We start from the raw sequence: 19,309 nt of genomic DNA, 5'->3' as shown, positions 1-19,309 counted from the left end.
GTCTTCCTTCAGTCGAGGAAAAATCAACATTACTTCAAAGTTCAAAAACCTCTCTTTCACAAAGAGCTTTTGACTAACAAGTGACCAGAATTAGAGAGTAAACCTGAAATATTCAAGGGCACCACTATACTTTACAAAGGTAATCTGTAATCTATGAAAGAGTATACATAAATCTACAATTGCAAATGGCCTGTGTCTACTTATCTAAGCCAGTCTTGTCCATTTCAATTACAGAAGGTCACTTCTGGGCAAATGTAAGCTGGCATTTGAAGTTCATCTCTGCAGGACAATGAGATGAAGTAAAGCTTCTGGGATTGGTTTCTACCTAAATAAAACTTGACAAGTAGTCCCTAACCACAGATCTCACTGCCGCACAAAAGGCTGTCTTCAATTGATTTGGGGGAAGGAGGAAAAGGAGTAATGACAACTAAATTTCAAGAAGATTTGGAATTCAAGCCACATTCTGATAACTTCTATCCTTTATTAATGGCCTCCACCTGAAGGTATCTTTGCTGATCTCCTGAGAGGTAAAGAGGCCGAAGAGCTAGTGTAGCAAGCACCAGATTTTATTATGTTGGCAAAACTATAAAGTTCTTCATTTACTGTACTGTCGAGATTACCACAGTAATGGAAAGTGGTGGGATTCTTACTCTCAGAAGCAAAATAGCACGTTCCTGGATAAACACAGCACAAGAGCCGACAGGAGGGAAGGGGAATCGAGCCCTCCACACAGACTGCCTAACAGGACGGAGGCATGCCCTCACATTAAGAAACACGCTTTCCCTCCCCTCTCATTTGCAGTAGCTTTGAGGATGTGCACAACCCTGCTAATTCCTTCTGGCATATGGGGCCAGACAGGCAGAGAGAACTTGAACTGAAATCCCAACATCATAGCAAGGGAGCTGGGGCAGGAAGAAAATAGAAGGAGATGAAATTCCTTTTCACCCCCCTCTGTCCTATAAGCCTACATCTGTAATGATTCAATACAACCAGGATGCCTTTTCTTAATAACCTATATGAGAGGACACACTTCTCCCCACCACTTTAACATCCTTGTTAACATTGCAATGACATTTTCCTCTCTAAAAGAGAAAGAACTCCCACATTTCAAAGAAATGGAAATATTCTGCTGCTTTTGTGCCATTTTTATCACTTTTAAACTTCTTTCAAATCCTCTACCTGTACAGCAAGCAGGACATAAAAGCACTGGTGTGCTTAGCAGTCACAGTAAACAGAGCACTTACAAACAGCTGGCCAAGAGCACTCTCACCTTTTACAGCATCAGTGGAAGAGACCACTGCCCGAAGGAGGTGTTTCAGAAAAACCTGCTTTTGAGGAAACCTAGCTGAAATAGAGCATGTCACGGTGCAATTTACCTCTAATGCTTCCATACACACACGCACGCACACAGAGAATAGGAAGAGGTTGAATCCAAAGATTTCAAGGGCCAGCTGCTACTGAAGCTAAGCGGGGGATGAGCAAAAAAGGAGAAAATGAAATTAAATGCTGTTGTGGTCTTCAGGCATTACTTAGAATGGCTGGCAGAGGCCAAATCTTTTGTGAGAAAAGTGGCTTATCTCCCAGTTTCTCAAATCATAACAGAGGTCAGATAAAGAGGTTTCAGAAGTTTGCCAGCTCTGTCCCTCTGTGGGATCCTAGGCAGATTGCTCCAGCTGGGCTCCTTCCAGCTCTTCCCTTTTTCAATTTTAGCATATAGCTTGAATAAAGAAAACAAGATGAAGGCTTTCAAAGGTACCATTTTTTCACAGACAAATGCAGAACAAAGCACAGGAAATTCTGAGCAAAGTATAAAATGAATGCTGTCTGTTCAAGGCTTATCTGGAATGAGTTAGCCTCTGACTGCACAGATTTGAAACATCATGCAGACCTTACTGCAACTGCAGTGCTTACTAACAATCTTGTGAGAGAAGCAAACAGGGTGGATAATAGTAGAAATTCAACTACCTTTAGCTCTTGGAGCTGGCAGTTCCTTCAGATGTACCAGAGACAACTCCTGCAAGTCAGATTCACACAGTCTTGCACGGCTTGTAACTATAATGCCCTAATGCCCTAAATTAAGGGGTTTTATATGTACTGCTAACAATTGGACATCCCCTTCACAGTATTAAATTCATTTAAAATGGGAAATAAAGGACATAAAATGCAGCTGATTGAAAAGGCTTACTTCATCTAATTCTGGATACAACATGACATTAACTGCCTGTACTAAATCTGTGCTAGCCAGACAAAAATGATAAAAAGTAACAAGCACATTTATTATACATAATCTGCTATGACTTAATGGTATACATGCCAATTTTACGTTTATTTCCAGGAAATATTCACCCACAAGCACAGGGAAGTATCTACTATATGATCAACCTCTCATCATCATCAGTTATCAAAAGAGAGCAATTCGTTCAGAACAGTTTCTTTGAAATTTTAAGTCAAAAAACTCTCACCAAAACTAAATCAAAATGTGGAGTCACTAATCTGGCATGTGGACCAACCACATAAGCTTTTATGAACAGTAAGATGAAGACAACTAATTCTCAAAGAGTTTCATTGCTTAAAAGGGTGACTGATCTTTAGCTTTTCACATCAGAATTTCTAACAGGGGTTTGATGACACCTAAAAAGAACTCAATATCAATCTACTGAAATTCTCAATTTACTCCATATCACTAAAAGGATCCCCAAATTCATTTTGACTGGCAACTCGCAGTAAGTCAAAGCCTAGGAATACAGGTAATGGAGGGTATCTGAGGTCAAGAATAAGGTACTTTGGCAGCTGTGTCAGGAACTTGCAGGAGTGTTTATTGTGCCCATCAGTAGTTACAGCCATCTGTCACTAATCTCTACTTTTTCTTTTAAAAGCACTTTACTGCCAGTGTTGACATGATAAGGTTTACAGCATACATGACATCTGCGCTGATTAAACACAGCCTAATGGCCTTAAAAACATTCTGCTGGACCAATATTCTCAAACCACTTTCACGTTTTCAAACAGGAAGCCATTTCTGGAATGCCCCCTATCTCGAGGAAATCTGGTGTGCAGGTTACAAGGCACAAGACAGATTCTTACAGGTTGAAAACATGCTCTCCTCCAATATCCTGAAAACATTCCACAAAACGCAATCTTGTGCTGCTAACTCAAAGCTACAGAGCAAAAATAATTACAGAAAATCTCACTCAAAGCTAAGTGCAGATAACTATGAACACACAGTTTCAGAAAATACAGTTCCTTAGGCTGCCTATAGTAGACTGTATTATACAGCCTATAAACATTACTGAAACTTCCTTTCTGCTTTTACTTGTGACCGATATTTATTTTCCATTGCATTGCTGATTTCTTAACAAAATAGTGTGTGCTATTTCAAGGCCTAAATTTTTTTTCCCCGTTGCTTTACTGGTTACATCCCTTACTGTTTGTCCTTCAAACTAGAAACACTAGTTATTTAGTGCAGAGGTTCCTTCTGCCGACCACATTTTTCACAGACAATAGGTTAGCAACAGGAAGAATACTGGGGAAAAAAAAGCAGCAGCTGTGTATTCCATCCTGCAAACCTTTTGTCTCCACTAGAACATTTTAATAAAATAATAATAAACTGGGCCTACCAGTCATTGGGCCTCAGACAGACACAAAGAGGTGAAGTTTTCACTCCGCTCCCATGCCTTCTGACAGCTATTGCTCTTAAATACAGAAGTATTTTACCCACTTTTTCTGGTATTACTGTACTGCTGCCTTCACCTCTACTTTGTGTCCGTATTTCAAGGAATGGGTTTTCCATCCCTTTCCACAGCATGATCCACCACACAAATTATGTCATGGAACCCCATAATTTACAATACCTTTAACAGCTGTTTAAATTTGTTTTGATTTCTACGTAAACCACAGTTTATCCCTTTACCTCCTCTGAATGCAACTCAATGGCTAGAGAACGTAGCCAGCACCAGCCAGTTCTCATCTCAGCAGACCAGCACACACTTCATCTTCCCCAACTTGTCAGAGTTCAAAGGATACTGCTCTGAGCAGTTTTTAACATCACAAGGAAAATCTAGTCATCTAAAAAGAATTAATAAAAATATAATCTTCCTTATCTGCTGACAAAAGAAATGGCTGGTTTTGAGTCCAAAGCACTCTGTCTCACCATAGAAAGGATAGAACCAATACTACTAACCCAGGGATTTATATTTCTTTTGTCAAACATCTTTCTCCAGTCAACTGAGCTAATACAATATGTGATACATATCTAGATTCAGAATTGTACAGATTTAATATTACAGTCAAAAAAAGCAACTTTACATAAGTTATATCTCACTCTCATTTCTAAAATAAGGAAACTAGAGTTGACAAAAGGTACAATTTTTTTTACAGAATTGCCAATTCTACAAAGTGCTTGAAAAAGTACCACCCTCCTTTTGGCTGTATACACCAAACAAAAAGAGTCCAGGGGGCACGAACATAGGCTGGAAATTTTATTGCTGTGGAAGATGGAATAAAGCAGTTTGCTTGTCTACAGTCAAGGGTGCCCTCTGTACTGTTGGTACAAACAATAAATCTTACTCCATAGCTATGCAGAAATGACCCTGAAGCATGGAAAACAACATTGCTGTCCCCCGTTGGGGTTAAAGAAACTTCTAATTCCTGGACAATCAATGCAATGAATTTTACCATTACATCAGTTGTGTTTTTTAAAAGATGTTTAAATCTAAAACCCCAAATTGTGAAGCATTTCTCCTGATTTAACACTGCCTCTTGTTTTGCTCCTATTTCTAGCAACTGTTGTCCCTTCTAGCATCTGAGGCTGTGGTTAGACAAGATGACTGTGCTAATCAAACAGCTTGCCACTACCAAAAGGGACCGGTCCTGCCTCCTCCTCCTCCAATGGCTTTCAATCGAAATATTCTGTTCCCTCATTTGCACCAACTCTGCTGCTCATCTGATTTCTTTATGAACCTATAAAGTTCATTAAACCAGAAGAAACTGATTCTGCTTTTTTTAACTACTACTTATGGGTTGGTTTCTGCCACCTTACAGAGCTGAACCAGCTTCACCGTGTGATCAGGTGAATGGCAAAGCCAGCATTAGACAGGGGATGAAAGGAGGAGGACCAGCAGCTCTTAGACCTATTGACCACTTCAATCTCTTTCCCACCTCTCCTCACCTAATTTATTTTAGATCTACCATAACTCAGTCTCTCTGCTATAGATTATGCATGCATCTCTGCAGATTATTCATTACCTTTTTAGCTTCCATTACGCACAATTAACACTATGCAGGGAGGCAAAATTATTTTTAGAATTACTTTGACTGCAAATCCACCCAGGGATAACAGCAACTCTTTTCAGATGTCCCTGAAATGACGTTTTAAGAAAACTTATTGCAAAATTTCACTGCTTCTCCACTTAGAAAAATACTCACCTCTGTTATCTTTTAGAGAAAAGAGATGACAGATATCCTTCAAGAGGAAATTTTCTTGCAGTCCTGCCAAATACTGGAATTGCATTAAGGTGGGAAAACAATTTGGACATAACTGAATTGGGTAGAAATCACTGAGGGCATAATTTGGCCTGCAAAACTTTTATAAGTGGTGATGATGGAAAAGGCAGAAAGAACCTGTGTCAACTGATGAACAAACAAGTTGCTGGCATGCTCTAAAATGAATTCTATTATAAAAACAAAGAAAGGAAAAGAAGTTTGGGAATTTTCAGTGGAGCCCAACCCCAACATCCTGTTATTCATTTGTTAATCTTTAAATTCACTTGACAGCAAGCAAAATGGAAGTGATGTTAAGAGTGCCATGATAAGTTTGCTCAAATGCTTATTTTCTGAATCTTTTAGTTGAAAGCAACTATATTTAATCACAGTTTAATACTAAGCAAACAGGGTGTTTACTCCAGTCATAAAGGGAAGCTATTTCAAAGTTGAAAGAAGAATTTCTCTTTCAGTAAATGCATTTTAAACATCCACTTACGCCGACAAAGTTCCTCAGCACATTTACAGTATTCTACTAAACCCTAAAAGAGAGAGAGAGACAGACATTACCTACTGCCAGCAAATGCGATTTCACATCACTGATGGAGTGAAAAGCTCCCTAGACAAACATTAGCATAAAACTTATTTCCAATATTTAATTGCAGCCTTCAATAATAACAGAAGGTTATTCTTCGAATGCATGCATCTTCTAACTTCTACTTGAAGCAAAATATTCCCTCATATATAGTATAGAAAAGGCTTTTTGTTATCCAGTCCAGAGACAGCTCTAAGCTACTGACTGCTTCACTATATGGGTCACATCATCCTGGTCGGCTTCCTCCCTGCATCTGCTCAGCATCAAAGTCAACAGAAGAATAACCTGGCAGGGTTATTTAGATGTAGCTCAATATTCTGTTTCCATTCACACATGATAGCCCTCTTCTGACTTTCCTTTTTTTGTCTAGAGACTATAGACCAAGCTGAACTTCTTTCTTCAGTGGACAGGAAAAAAAAACAGTAGGAAGAGCCAAAACGCATGCAATGCAGGCCAGGCTTTTATGATAACCCTAAAAGAACCAGGCAAGAACAAAGAAGAAGCAGGGAAAAAGGAAACCTTCTTCCAACTGGAGATCAAATGAAATTAAGCCAAACCAAGAGTGTTCTATCAAGCAGTCTCATGGTGAGAGATCTATGGCAAGAGAGCTCCATTCCTTCACCTGGTGAATGCATCTCAATGAGAATTTATTGAGAATGAGACCGTGGTGCTGGCACTGGGGCAGTGGGAAATGCTGGGGCACGGCCACCCCAGCCAGCTGGCGGCTTGTTCCCATGCCTGGATTTTCCCTGTCTGTGGGCCCCCACAGTTGCTCACGTGGCCATGTGGCTGGCCAGAGCAAGGAGCAGAAATACCTGAAAATGGCTAATTTTGTGGTCGCCACATTAATTCTCAAATTTCCCAACTAGATCGTGTCTGCCACAAGTTTAACCTATCTAGCATATTTAGGAATTGCCATGACATCCTTCTAGGACAAAGTGTAGCCACTCCCAAAGCAATATATGCTTGAATAATTCTATTGTCTAATTTGTCATTTCTTAATTACTAACCACCTCAATCAAACAAGCCAACTTCTCCACTTCTGTTTATGAAAATAGTAACACTTCTTTAGCACAAATCTCTTACAATAGTATTTAAAATCTTATGTCAAAAGTTTACTTTATGATCTATTCTTTTGAGAGTACTGAATTTACTCCCATAAACAGAATGCAAGCAATAATTATATCTTTTATTGCTTTTTTTACAGCCTTATCTCACATTCTGCACAAGAAGAAAACTATTTCCCAAGGGAATTAGTTTTCCTCTTACACGAGGATCTCTAAAAACTGGTATCACAATTCCAAACACCAATCCCTATTCTTAAAATCTTAACACAAATGACAGGCAGCAGTAATCAAAATCACTAAAGAGGTTCCTCTGGGTTTTCCAGTGTGTGACCTTGTTTCCATAATCAGAGTTCCAGTTCCCCTTTTATGGCTACAAAGGGTTTTTTGACAACCTACAGAAGAAGCATCTCCTGGTTTTATATTCCCCCATGTTAGAAGAGAACCTAGCAGACAAAGGCATACTGTAGTGAGTCATTCTATATGCTGTGAATATCTAGAGTCAACACAAACGTGCACGCAACATAGCCGCTGATACGACAACTATAATACATCTGGCTCTTCTTTCTCTGAAATCCTTCTGGCCAAGAAAAGAAAAAAAAAGACTAAAGAGAGCAGAAAAGCAGTTAGGATGAAAAATAACCAGTAGCCCAAACATGTAAGTGAAAATTATCAAGTGAAGAGGACACATTAAAAAAAAAAAAGTAGCAAGAATAAGCAGACCTGCATGCACACAAACCGGCTTTCCTCATCCTCCCCCCCAAAAAACCTAGTACATTATTCAGAATCAAATAAGTAGCAGGGATTAAGCCAAAAACTGAAGATGGCAGGCTTGTTTTCAGGATAATGTATCTTTAATAGTGAAGTAGAGATGGGGTTAGGTATGCATTTAATCTTTAATACTCATTTTACTTTTTTTTTTTTTTAATAGTCTTTATTGCAGTTAACTGTCCCTGTGTCACCACTGGCCCCTCTTAGAGCCTACAGAAACTTTAGAACAAAGCAGACTGCTGATGGGTTTATTTTTCATAACATTTAAATAGAACTTGCTTTTTGTACTAAGAGTTAAAAAGGCACAACTATGTCAGCTGCGAAATCATTATCTATACTATTAAAGACATCAGTTGCATGGGGCCACTGCATGTTTTGCCTTCCCCTCTTGCCAAAACATAGTACTTACTAAGGAAACAATTACAGGTTGCATGCCTGTCACGCTTCTAAAAGGAGAAAACAGTTCTAAAAAATCAAAACAAACAAAATAACCTCTCTGCAATACAGATGGTGGCACCAAGATCAAATCGTGCTATCTAGTTGTCCACAAACCTTGGGGTCCTCTGAGCTCTCAGAAGTCTGTGAGACCAATCCACCGTGGCACAACAAGCAGGGAGCTCAGAGAGCTTCAACTCATATCAGACTCTTGCTTCCCACTCCTCAAAGTGTCTCTATTTGCTGTATACTGGAAGGCAACCTATTTGATTTTCAACAACTGAAGGAGTGACATCATTTAGAGTTCACTAGGGACAGTCACAGAGTTGTGCAGCACAAGCCCTACACTGGATGCACCCTTTTCCCCCTATATATACAAGACAAAGTGGTCTAAACAGAATTCAAGACAGGCACTTAAAGAGGAGCCCAGCTTTACAGGGGACATCATTTCCTAAGAGAGCAATAGGTGCCCACTATTAATAAAGGGATCGCTCACATAAGACTGTACTTAAGCGCACGGGACCTTTCAGAGTAGCACACAAGCACACCACAACACTAGCTGTGGCCTACATACTGGCACATGCAAGGAAATATTTTTCACTCCAGCAGCATGAAATCATGGCTTTAAGGCTTACCCTTGAAATATTACTTTTTCCTAAATTCAAAATAGCTTGGTAAGTATTTACAATGACCTGCTTTTTCCTCAGTCCACAGAGATCTGTGGATTTTAAAATATATGGCTATATTTTTTAAAAGATGTAATGAAAATACATGCTTAAATAAATTTTCTTAATGTTACCACACAATATCAATCCCGTTCCCTTTTGCAATGCTTTATTGTATATAAAATGAAACATCCTTTCTGATATTAGTGGATAAAAAGGGGCTTGGACAGTGCTCATGAAATGGAGCAGCAGTGACACAGGATATTTAAAGAATCATTTAACAAACAGAAGGAATAATACAGAATACCACTCTAGCTAAAAATAAAAAGGGGAAAAAAAAGAAAACAACAAAAATCACCAGCCTTAGTCACCTACTTCTGTGAAGGAGAAAAAGCATTGGATGATACAATTCTGAATTGGAGAAGGAGAAAAGCATTGGATGATACAATTCTGAATTGGAGAAGGAGGAAAGCATTGGATGATACAATTCTGAATTGGAGAAGCAAGATCTGAAGACTTGAGCCATGTCATTGCCAGGGGAAGCCTGTAGCATATTCCATGTCTGGTACCTATATTGACACAGCATTCCCAGCCAACTCACTTTTCATCTAAGCTGCCTTTGGAGAAACTAGACACCATAAAAACCTCAGTCATCCTGTAACCTGGCACACCATCAAAGCCTTCTAACACACAATTACTGTGCTTCACGCCTCTAGACTTTTTTCCTTTGACTAAACAAAACCTCCACAATGGAATAAGAAACTTTCCAAGAGAAACTGTGTTTGACAGATCAATGATGCAGAGGTGCTGGAGGGAAAAAAGCCAGAATTGTTTTGTGTACACCCTCCAAGCTTATTAATGGCTTGCTGATAAAGCTAGATGCCCCCTCCCTTCAGAGCACTATCTGATATTATTACTGAACTCAGAAGTCTGAGGTCTTCTTTAATCACATTAAAGAGTTTGCAACTGCTTACGCAATACAATAACTTTATCATGCCGTCTGTACTTATCCAACCATTCTTCTGGGTTTTGCCTTGTCGGCAATAACGTTCAGTAAAAACGCAGTGAAATTTGACTCACCATGTCAAAAATCCAAGCTATGTATAAATATGAATAACATACCAAATAAGCACCTAGCTGCTGCTTTAATGCATTAGCACATCTATAGTTAAGCACATGCTTAAAAGGAACTGCCACAAACCTCCATTAAAAAAACAACAAACAAACAATATCTTGTGAATGAAAAGAAAAACCTAAGCCTGCCCAGAAATCTGAATCCTGCTACTCATCACTTTCAAGGCTCAAGCCAGCATGACAAAGGCTTTTTAAGGAAAGGTCTTGTGTCAGTGAGTGAATCCAAAAGAGAGACACTTTATACCCAATGTTCATGGCACTATTGCTTTTTAAGCAAGATGTTAGGAAAGGGGCAAGAAACAGAGATGTACTAATTGGCCACAGGATTAAATAAATAAAATTAAACTCCTTCCAAGTCTGTATCATCCACATTTTTCTGCATCTGCTTTTAAAACTTTTAAACAACTGCTTGAACAGATGAACTAAGGAAATCCAGTGTCCCAGTCTTTCTGCCTTAAGTCCCCTGAACCTTTTTATCTCTTAGTGCTATTATATCTCCAGGAAAAGATGGCAGGTACTGAGATTACTCCGGAGATACAGATGCTGGTTAGCCAGCTTCTTGCAACTAAATGACAAAGAACAGGTAAATTCTGTCTGACTGTTCTTCATCAGGAGCACTGATTCAGACTGTTCTCATTTATCCAGCCTCAAATTTTCATTAAATTTGCAAGAATTTAATCCCTTTTGAAATGGATACCTTCCCTGTCAACATATTCAGCACACTGAGGAACAGATAGATCACACAGATCATTCATTTTCTGTGGAATGGCAACCTCACTCTGGCCTTTCTCCTGACACCTACCTTCCACCCTGATCCCTATCTAAAACAGCTTGTTAGAAACAAAAACATAAGGATTGTTCAACTGGGCATTTTAAGCACTTCAAAAAAAAAGTTCTTCTGTGTAGCTGAAAAGGGCGCAGTGTTTGCCAGATGGTGCACTATCTCCTTCCTCATTACAGCAGAAGAATTGCAATTAAAATGACTGGGCTCTTCCAGTTGTACCAAAGACGACACTTACCATTCACTGCCTTGAGACTTCCGTTAATGCCATCACCATGTTGCCTCTTCTGTGCATTCTTGAACTCCTTTAGAGACAAATAAAGGACCTTCCGTACCACCCTCTCCTCTGACCATGGAATCCCATCACTGTCATCCTAAAGGAGATGGTAACAAAAAGGAAACATTAATTGTATGCATCTAAAAAAACAGACAAAACCCAAAAGCTTAGTGCTTAACAAATTACTTTTGATCAGAAAAAAGAAAAGCTGATGAAAATTATTGTATAACAAAATGCAACCTAAACACAACAATCATTAACACAAAACAGAAGCATAATTATTTCCATCAGATCAGACCATTAGTCCTTCTAATCCCTTATCCTGCTAATAACAGTTGCCCTGTACCAGGTGCTAGGCAGGAAATGCAACTTGTTTTTTAAATCCCTGCAATGAATCCCTCTGCCTCATGGAGGAATTTATCACAGCCAGGAAGTGCTCTCTCAGACAATTAAGAGGAAAAAAAACATTAAATTGATTGTTGAATAAAATTAAGAGGTAAGTTCAGCGAACCAACTTTTCTTCTCCTTTTGCCTCGTGGCATAGTGTATTTATATACTGATGCTACATTATCAGTTCTCTGGTTTAGTGATTTGTATTTATTTCAGCATTACAATGTAGCTGATAACAATGAAGTTATTCTGAATTTATCTCAGCGTAAAGTAAAGTGGAATTTGGCCCACGGGGCATATGTTTTCTATTTTATTTTTAGAAGACAAATGCTATATTGTCAAAAGGAATACTAGCGTATGTCATATTTAGTACTATCTTTAGTTAAAAGATTAATTCCCTGGAAAAGCATTTCCCTAAAGCTTTTAGCATTCAAATAAATTAAGTCAGCAAATTGACATAAAGACGTAAGTGAGATCAGGTAGGTCTTTTTTTTTAACATTATATTTTCATAAGCTCCAATTTCCCTAATATTGTCACAGGGTCTTTAAGATCGCTATTTGAGCATTCCTGCCCTAGAATTCCTTAAGGGCTCCATCGCTGCCAAGCAAGAAGATTAACATTTCTAGGCAGGCCTTATTTAGGTGAGCGTAACACAGCACACTGCCACACTTCACTGGAAAACCAAAACAGCCACATCAGCAACCCATGCCAGGAGGCAAGAGGGTTTACCCTCTCCTGCGTGTGAAAGAAGTGACCAACATGATTAACTTCAAAAAAAAAAAAAAAAAAAAAAAAAAAAAAAAAAAGTTTAGGGTGACCCATTGATAGCTTTTTCTTCACTCCTCTAGTGAGATATTTCAGATTGGCAGTCAACTGCTGAACTCTGACCAAAATTTTTTTTCCCCCCAATTGTATGACAAATTACTTGGCCAAAAAAGAAAAAAAATAAAATAAAAGGACAAAACAATGACTGCAGTGAAAGCAGTTAGCATTTTGGCAGCGGGATGTTCATTTCACACTAGGGACAAGCTACTATACTTTGAACAAGGCTGCGCTATGCCTGGAGAGCTTTAGAGCATAAGGCGCTCCAAGCCAAGAGAGCAAACTTTGTAACTGAACACCCACAGCAAGGAAAAAAAATCTCTAGGCAAGCAGTTTAAAAGGACTAGTACATCCAGTTATTTTGTCGACAGAAGTTTATAGAAACAACTTCAGCTTACCATTTTGCTGCCAACACAACTTCAACCCTAACCAGAATTGACAATAAACACTGGACGTTGCAGCTTGCTAAACTCTAACACAGGTTGCCAAAGAAGCCCTGTCTGTGTTCCCATGGACTAGTGTGTACTGAAAGTAAACCGGGAAAGAAATCCCGTCTCACAGAGCCTGCTGGCAACGCCGGGCTCAACTTTCTGTTTTTATGATGGACTAAAAGATACAGAGTAAACGACTAATTAAATCCTTAAGGAAACTGTGCTCATTTAGGAAAAATCCTTCTGTATCTCAGGCATTGGTCCACGTTACAGACACGAGCCTAAGGACGCCTCCCTCCCCCTTCATCTGTATTTGTACGTATTCTTAATGTAAGAGGCAGCAAATGCATGGAAAAGGGTTACCAGTCCTCTGGTCAGCGCATGTCTTAACAAGAGGCGACAAAACCAGTACCCTATATGTTTTTATATACTTTAAGCCACGCACACAGAAGACACATGCATACAATCATCATTTTCAGTTAATGTACGGTATAATCAAAAGACAGGCTGCTCTTCTCAGCCTGTGTCAAGCCAGTATCTTTTTCCTGTAAAACACCAGGCCCATCCCGAAGCGGGACAACCACTAACAAGAACTACTCCTCCGCTGGAGCAGATGCTGCATCCCCTGAAGATCTGCACGAAAATGAGGGCCAGCTACTGATCCCACTGGCCCTTTTACTTCTGCTAAAAATGCAGCAAGAAAAGAGAAGGAAAAAAAAACCAACTGAAGAAATAGATCCCACTTAAATCCACTTAATCGTGACATAGTTCACTGCAATGAACACATGGCAGCGTTTGTTGTTTCAAGAGCAACAGGGTAAAATCTGCTGACAGGATTGATCTTTAAAGATTTCCTGGCATACACTGATCGAGTGGGCAGACTGCAGTGGGGTTGAATAACCTTTGAAAGGTACAATATCTACTCGGGAACATCCCACTTACACGCACAGTTCAGGAGGAAAGTAAATGATCACCTTACACGAGAGGCCTGACAATGTATTTTAGGCAACCTTCTTTATCATAAATGTGCTTTTTCCAACAGAATCTGAGGTCGCCTCCCTCTCCCCGGGCGACGCACTGTACACACGCAAGACCAGCTACAAGCCGGCAGCCTGTTCTCTGCGGGACAAAGCCCCCAGGATCTCTGTCGTGCTGGCCGAAACCTCCCGCCAGGCTGTCGGAGCGGCTCCTGCCTGGCTGCCCGCTGAAGGGCCGCCCGGGCGCCGCTTTCCCCCGCGAGCAACCAGGTGCCCGAAGCAAGGAACAAAGCCGGCTTTCAGCAGCTGCTGAAACAAGGCGACAACGTTTCACAGTGCTTTCACTTGTGGGACCATAAAACCAAGGCGCGCGACACATATGTGGACTTAATCTTCACATTGTAATAGCAGCGCCCTCGACGAGGTTGCTTACGGAGGGAGGAGTCTCTCCGCACGAGCACTTGCCCCGAGCCCACAGTCGCAGCCCTGCCTACGCGGCTTTGTTGTGGGCTTTCCCCCTGCCAGTTGCTCGGCTTTAAAAAGACAACCTTAAGCTCTCCAACGCTGTTGTTATCCAAGGTCAGCAAAATAAGGGGCCACATTTATATGACTCCATATGTAGGAGCAATAAAAATCTTTCATAATCATCGACTGCATCTTCCCTCTAGCGCGCAGCACAAAAGCAGCCGCAAGCCAGAAAGCAGCTGACTTGGAGCCTGACTGTGCTCTCGCAGCTAACCAGCTCCAGCTCCTGACACATTCAGTTATAATTACATGGGTCAGGACTTCTCTGCCTCATAATGTCAGTTAAGGAAGATTTGCTGTACACCTCACTTTGCACTCCAACAGCCAACTGGAAGAGCTATCCCGCATTAATAAAATAGCATATGCACGTATCTAGACCTGGTTAGATTACAGTCCTCAAGGCTTTCACTTGAGGATATTTCTATGCAACTTCTCAAAAGAAAAAAAAAGAAATCAAAGGGATTTGACTTGATCGCTGTCTTTAAATGCCTCCAGAGGGAGTAGAAATTTGATAATGGATAGCTCTTTAATCTGGCAAAGAGGGGTATAATATAATCCAACAGCTGGAACTCAAATTCAGAAAAAATTAAGTCAGAGTTAAGGAACAAGGTCTTCAAGGTCTACAAGGTCTGTGAGAGAAATTAGCCATTGAAACAACTTACGGGGAACTAATGGACTGTCCATTATTGACATATACCCCCCAAAAGGGCTCAACAACATTTTAAATTATAGGTTCATCACCATATGCCCATAGCCTTTGCTGTGCACAAGGTCAGCCTGGATGACTTCCGCCTCCTGCTCTGATAGCTTGATTAGCTCATACACTCAGTAAGTAAAACAACAGGAGAAAACAGCGAGGTAAGCCCAGGGACAGAATTAAACCCCAAAACCGTACCATTTCCTTTAAACTGTTAAAAAATTAATCACACCACCTTCTGCATTATGCAGTTTGGGGGAACTGCGCATCATACATTTATAGCTGAACTTCAGCTACCAGTGCACCCAAGTGACAGCTCAGCGAGCACAATATGAGGGGCTGGGGGGAGGACTGCAGTCTCTGCCTACGCAGCACGCTCCCACGCAGGCTTCTGCATGCATGAGAGCAGGGCAACGCTCTTCTACAGTAACTGGCCTGCTGTTGCTTTCAGCTGCACAGTTTTTGAGATGATGTCCGCAGAACAGTGCGACAGGCTACTGCCACGTACTCGCAGTTTGGGAAGAAATATATATGTATATATATGTATATATATGTGCGTGTGTGTGTATACACACACGTACGTGTGTGTGTGTGTGTAATAAAAATCAGTATGTGTACCACCTGCATCTCTCACAATTCCCCTACAGCTTACATTTGTTCACGGCCGTTCAGCTGCACGGCTTGCACACGTGGCCCGCACACAGTCTCCCTATTTCTGAAGCTGTATTTGAGCCCCCAGAAGGAAGGCAGAAGCGACCAGCAGGCCTCATGCTGCCTCCCGGAGAGCTTAGCCTGCACTGCGAAGCAGCACGGGCTGCTGCACGCCGCTTTGCTCCGTGGCAAGTGTCAGGAGCATACGGATACACATGACTCAAGTTTCTCCATTCATTCATCAGCAGATATCACATTCTTCAGCCTGGCCTAGCCTTGCCTTAAGCAAACAGAAGTCTTAGTTCACAGGGTAAAACAGAGCTGGAACAAGGGAGAATGCATGCAGCACTCAAAGCTATTTGTTTTACTTTATGTAAATACTTTAACAGCAGTGATGGTTTTATTTGAAAAGTCAGGACTTTGTAAGGTACAAAGATACTTATAAGCATGTGTGTTATGACTCAGCGTGGCTGGCGCGTTTCCAGCTCTTTCTTTGGGTCTTTCCCAAGCACGCATCTCCTGACCCCATTCTTCATGCCAGGTTGCAGAAAGCAAAACAACAAAACACAAACCCCCTCTTTTTTCTTTTTCCAGCTCTGTAGCCAATGCTCAGTTAAGATGACTGTGGCACCCAATGCCCTAAATGAATATGCTTTCATGGTTCAACAGCCCCCAGAGAGTCTTTCCCGCAGATGTAAGAAGGTCATTTTGAAGCAATGGGAAAAATAAACCACAAGTTTCTACCCTTTGCTCAAGGATATTTTTGAAGGAGAACTATTTCAAAGGTTTTTTTTTTTCCTGTGTTTGGCTAGCAACAAAACAAAAATCTGCTTTTTGCATGGAAAATAGACAACACATTTTCAAAGATCATATAAATTACTTCTCAGTTGCAGGACCAAAATGGAAATGCATGTTTACTAAATTCAAGAGCTGCAACAGATATTGCCTTTTGGCTGTACATTATCAGTGGAAAACAGTTATACCTGTTCTCCTTTAAAAGGAAAGCCAGATCTAAGAATTACAGGTGGGAAAGCTAGTTACTACTCCTAAGACTGAAAGAGAACTTGTGTGCAGTCTTGGGCAGGTTACCACCGTTGAGTGTGATTAACATGCTTATTCATTTATAAAGCCCACTTCCTTTATGTATGGTACAGCACAGTGTGAACCTCATAAGAAAGTGCAAAGTTCTGCTATTATATAAACACATGTATTTCCCCTATTGAGTTAGCAGAGGTCTTCATTGTATTACAAAGTCCCAACAACCTTTTGATCGCCCTGAATACACACCATATTTGCAGAGGAATAAAACCATTAGGGCCTATCAACGCAACTCCACTCCTACATAACTTGCAGGAGAGAGAGGGCAGTTTCGCGACCAGACTGCACCAACGGTTCTCGGCAGAAACTCCTAGCAGAAGTTTGAACTTTCAGTGTAATGACTTGAAATGAGGTTTTAAAATATTCAAATGAAGCTATTCAAATGAAGCTATACAAATAAAAACTTTCTACTCAACCCTGACAGCTATCATGCAGCTTAAGACTTTTTACAGCTGAGCACAGTTTTATGCAAACTGGATATACCTCTACATAACCAAAGTAGTATCCTTACAGGCTTTTACCTACTACCAAGGTCTCTCCACTCCCTTCTCTTCTCCCAATAAAGTTCACACTTATTTAATATTTAACTTTTTAATCAAGTTTAACTAGCCAGAGAGGATGTTGCAGTTTCTCATTTAGAACAAACTGCTTATATATAGTGGTGAAAAAATAAAACCTTGTGAATGGCTTAAGTTGATGAAGATTGATACGGCTTGGAGACTTGATGCTACAGTGACTCATGCCTTCTGGAAAATGTAATCTGTTCTGTCTAGTTTAGGAAAATAGGTCATGTTTTTTAAATGTGCTAACTAACAGGAGGAAAGGGGAAATTTTCTTTATTAATGGTACTGTTACAACATTAAGTGCATTGGATAATTATAGTGACATTTTTCCTAGTACTTCCAGAAAACTTCTCCAAAGAACTTGTGTTACATTATAGATCTTGACCAGCAGATTTTATGTTAATAAGGCAAAGAAATGATAAAGGAGAATACAAATATTTCTTCCTCCTGCTTTTGCACTTCTTCCACAGCTTTTGTCACCTACAAGTAAGTTCGCCTAAGTTCTCTGCCTCCTGCCACATCTGGAACTGTATTTCCTTCTTTTAGACACAGTTCTTGTAAGAGCAGCATGGGAGAGAAATGCCCTACTTTCGGGTTACTAAAGCCTAAGGTATTTTTGAGCCCAGTGAGCTTCAACCTGCCCATGGAAAAATACATTCAGGTAGGAGAGTTATGGTTGAAATTTTCTATCCGAATACAAGTGACTAATGAATGCCTAGAATTGAGGCATAAAAATAATTCCTAACTTTATCTTAGGCCTAAAAAATAAAATACTTTAAAAAGAGTGAGTTCACATGTTAAATGCTTCTCTTACATAAACTCGCAGGCCTCGGCTATATTTCTGCACCTCTAGAAAACTGGTACTCAATATGAAACTAGTGAAAGCTTACAAGATATCAACTGTTTCCCTTGTTGGTCTGCCAAGATAAACACTTGAAGAAATGCTAAACCCAAACAAATTCAGAGTAAAGCCAGGTCTAAGGTTTCCTCATTTATCAACTTACAACAGAATTTCAGTTTGAATCATCTCTCCCTGACAGCAGCTACTCCAAAGCCATGACTTTCTTAAGCCATACTTAGAATCTAATCAATCATTTTACACCCAGAAAGCCAGAGTTTCAGGCTCTAATGAGAACTGGCAGCGAGCACAAACAAGCCACAAAAGGCCAGGGGTGGCAGAGTGCTGGAAGAAAAAGGCATGACAGCAGGAGATAATATTCAGACTTGAGCAGCAGTTTTCATAATCAGCTTAAACAAATTCCCCCTGCGACCAAAGGGGACGAGCTGCCCCACCCCGGTGCCAACGCCAGCCCTGCTGCAGCCCTCTGACCAGCTCGACTACGGAAACTAACTGTCAAAATCTCATGCCAAGACACAAGAGAGAAGGAAAAAAAAAAAGGCTATTTTCAGTCAGATCAGTTCCCTCATTGCTAGCCACATGGCCACATAGGAGCTACAGCTGGAGCACAGAAAGGGGTGCACTGGAAGGGGGAAAGGCACAACTGCTCCCTTTAGCAGCAATCCACCCTGCGCCGATGCAAGCTCATGGTGAAACCAGACTGCCACAGTCACAACAAGGGAGGGAGAGCGAGCATTGCAGATGGCATTCAGGAAATTAAATCGCTTTGCTACAGTGTAACAATTGTAACCCCCAAATATCTCACTGCACTCAGATGAACCATACTCCCTTTTCCCACAATGCTGAACTGTAACACAAACTGTAAAGTAGATTAATTTACATGAGAGGAATGAAAGAAATTCGGGGGGGGGGGGCTATTTCTGTCAGAGGGACATGGCCTGCAATGTTTTAGTTTGGTCAAAGCCTGACAAGGTACGATCTTCTGTTTGACTACTGCTTGAAATCAATTTATGCCTGAGCAAAGGCTCTGAATTGATAAATACGTTCCTTATTTGACATACTCTCTAAAAAGGGGAATGTCTCTTAAAATGCAGG

General features: G+C 40.5%; 1 protein-coding gene across 4 annotated transcripts in view; it reads right to left on the bottom strand.

Annotated features, from left to right (window-relative positions):
* JARID2 (jumonji and AT-rich interaction domain containing 2) overlaps positions 1-19,309 on the bottom strand; it is a 235,812-nt gene that overhangs the window by 122,702 nt on the left and 93,801 nt on the right. For all 4 annotated transcript variants that reach the window (XM_064506999.1, XM_064507000.1, XM_026113028.2 and 1 more), the window contains exon 2: positions 11,162-11,297. Coding sequence is in view for 2 of the 4 variants with exons in the window: in XM_026113028.2 (XP_025968813.1) it covers positions 11,162-11,297 (136 nt within the window). In the remaining 2 variants the exon portion in view is untranslated. The remainder of the gene's footprint in view (positions 1-11,161; positions 11,298-19,309) is intronic.

This window comes from Dromaius novaehollandiae, chromosome 2, assembly GCF_036370855.1.
Source record: "Dromaius novaehollandiae isolate bDroNov1 chromosome 2, bDroNov1.hap1, whole genome shotgun sequence".
Taxonomy (NCBI): Eukaryota; Metazoa; Chordata; class Aves; order Casuariiformes; family Dromaiidae; genus Dromaius; species Dromaius novaehollandiae.
This window is presented reverse-complemented; position numbering and strand designations above follow the sequence as displayed.